A 2,612-nucleotide genomic window follows, 5' to 3' on the forward strand; every position below is an offset into this window, starting at 1 on the left:
CGCTCCATGGGAGTTGATGCCGACGCTGCTGCCGCCTCGGACCCCGCGCCCTGCGAGGATCCAGCTCCCGCCGGGGACTCCCGCCGGCCGCTCGGAGTCTTCTCCGGAGCCGCGGGCTGCCCGGAGCCGGGCATGACCGGGCGGGCGGCGGGGGCCAGCCGTGCCCCTGCCCCCGCCGGGGGCCGGGCGGAGGCGGCGCCGCCGCGCTCCCTGCCGCGCCGGGGGTGCGCCGCCCGGCCGTGCCCTGAGGAGCGGCGGCGGCGGCGGCGGGGGGACGCGGGCGGCTCGGCGGCGGAGCGGCCGCGGGACCGGCGGCGGGGCGCGATGAGGGCGGCGGGGCGGCGGCGGCGGGGCGGCGGGGCGGGGCGGGGGCTCCGCCGGGCTTTCTAGGACGCCGGCGCCCCGCACACCCACCATGGATCTGCTGCTGTTGGTGAACACGAGCCTGGGCTCCCCCAACGAGTCCCTGGCGCTGCCCCCCGCCTCGCCGTCCTCCTCGGCCCTCCTGCAGCCGCCCTCCCCCTACTCGCCGGCGGCCGTGGCCGGCCTGGCGGCCGTGGTGGGCTTCCTCATCGTCTTCACCATCGTGGGCAACGTGCTGGTGGTGATAGCTGTGCTCACCAGCCGGGCGCTGAGAGCCCCCCAGAACCTCTTCCTAGTGTCCCTGGCCAGCGCGGACATCCTGGTGGCTACCCTGGTCATGCCTTTCTCCTTAGCCAACGAGCTTATGAATTACTGGTACTTCGGCAAGGCTTGGTGTAACATTTACCTGGCGCTGGACGTGCTGTTCTGTACCTCGTCCATCGTCCACCTGTGTGCCATCAGCCTCGACAGGTATTGGTCGGTCACACAGGCGGTGGAGTACAACCTCAAACGGACACCGCGGCGGATCAAGGCCATCATCCTCACCGTGTGGCTCATTTCAGCCATCATCTCCTTCCCGCCATTGATCTCCGTGTACCGGGACCCTGAAGGAGATGTCTTTCCCCAGTGCAAGCTCAATGACGAGACATGGTACATCCTTTCTTCTTGCATCGGCTCTTTCTTTGCCCCCTGCCTCATCATGGTGTTGGTCTATATCCGCATCTACCGCGTGGCCAAGCTAAGGACCAGGACCCTCTCTGAGAAGCGAACGATGCCAGAGGGGTCCTCCCAGACTGAGAACGGCTTGAGCCGTGCTGCCGGCGGCTGCACGTCCCTGAGGATGCAGCTGGGAGAGAACGGACATTATTCGGCGCACCACTGGCGCAAAGCCTCTGAGCTGGAGGACATTGAGCTGGAGGAGAGCAGCACCTCAGAGAGCAGGCGGAGGCGGAGCCGGGAGGAGCATCGCCGCAAAAGCAAGAGCCAGTCCTTCTCCTACTCGTACTCCTCCAAGCACTCCAGCGGCCGCCTGTCCCGTGTGAGCAATCGCTCCATGCAGTTGTTCTCCTATCGCCGCCGCCGGAAGCGTAGCAGCATCTGCCGTAAGAAAGTTGCCCAGGCCCGGGAGAAACGCTTCACTTTTGTGCTGGCTGTGGTCATGGGGGTCTTTGTAGTTTGCTGGTTCCCTTTTTTCTTCAGCTACAGCCTCTATGGTATTTGCCGGGAGGCATGTGAGGTCCCCGAGACTCTGTTCAAGTTCTTCTTCTGGATTGGGTATTGCAATAGCTCCCTCAACCCAGTCATCTACACCATCTTCAACCAGGACTTCCGCAGGTCCTTTAAACACATTCTTTTTAAGAAGAAGAAGAAGAACTTCCGGCATTGAGCTGGAGGGATGGATTTGCCTCGAGCAGGAGTAGAGTTAACGGAGAAGGCTCAATGCTGGAAAAGAAGGGAGGGGAGAGAACGTGGGGCTTGGGTTAGGCAGTGGGAAGAGGGCTCGTCCCCTCGGAGGAGCAGGGCGATGCTCTGGGGGACAGGGATGGTGTCAGGGGAGGCTGAGGGCACTCACCACGGTACAGAATGGTGCCATGGAGCTGGGCAAGCAGTGCTGGAGTGTGGAGGGGTGAAGGGGGAGGGAGTGACTGTGTTTGAACCCTGACGGGGGCACGGGGAGCCCACAGAGCAGAGTAGGCTGAGACACTGAGTTTGGGAGGCAGTGAGCTTTCATGGGCTCTGGAATTTTGTGGGGAAACAAAAGGAGACATCAGAAGGAGAGGGTTAAGTGGCAGTGGTGGTGGAGATTTAAGTATATATAAATAGGGCAGCTGGGGCCTATGGTGGATTTGTCCCAGTAAGAAATTGGCTTTTACTGCTTGTGTGGGCAAGGAGAGTGCAAAGTACCAGGCACTGACAGTGTTTTGAGTTATGAAAGGATTTAAATGTTTGCCAAAAAAACCCTAAAGAACAATCCAAACTCTTTTCTAAATAAACCTTTGTACTGTTAAAACCTTCTGAATCATGATTTTGCTCAAGAGATGAAGTCAAACAAAGCAAGGGGTTTTCTTTTCCTTTGGAGGGGTCTTTGCCTATAGATCTGGATGGGAAATATTTTTCCTATCTCCCCATAGTTTTTGATTAGTCAGACAAACCCAGGAGTCTTGCATTTTTTTTCATGAAATATGAAAAAGAACACATATACCTCATGACCTCATTTCCTCCTGCTGGATCACCAGGCAGTAAATTCT

The 2,612-nt window shown here is 59.2% G+C and overlaps 1 protein-coding gene across 1 annotated transcript; it reads left to right on the forward strand.

Annotated features, from left to right (window-relative positions):
- The first annotated feature begins 357 nt into the window (after positions 1-357).
- Positions 358-2,374, forward strand: ADRA2C (adrenoceptor alpha 2C). The gene has a single exon (XM_030947454.1). The coding sequence runs from the start codon at positions 416-418 to the stop codon at positions 1,748-1,750; it is 1,335 nt and encodes a 444-aa protein (XP_030803314.1). The 5' UTR covers positions 358-415; the 3' UTR covers positions 1,751-2,374.
- The last annotated feature ends 238 nt before the right edge of the window (positions 2,375-2,612 follow it).

This window comes from Camarhynchus parvulus, chromosome 4 (assembly GCF_901933205.1).
Source record: "Camarhynchus parvulus chromosome 4, STF_HiC, whole genome shotgun sequence".
Classification (NCBI taxonomy): Eukaryota; Metazoa; Chordata; class Aves; order Passeriformes; family Thraupidae; genus Camarhynchus; species Camarhynchus parvulus.

Coding starts and splice junctions, on each gene's coding strand:
- ADRA2C (XM_030947454.1), top strand. CDS start 416: ATGGATCTGCTGCTGTTGGTGAACACGAGCCTGGGCTCCCCCAACGAG.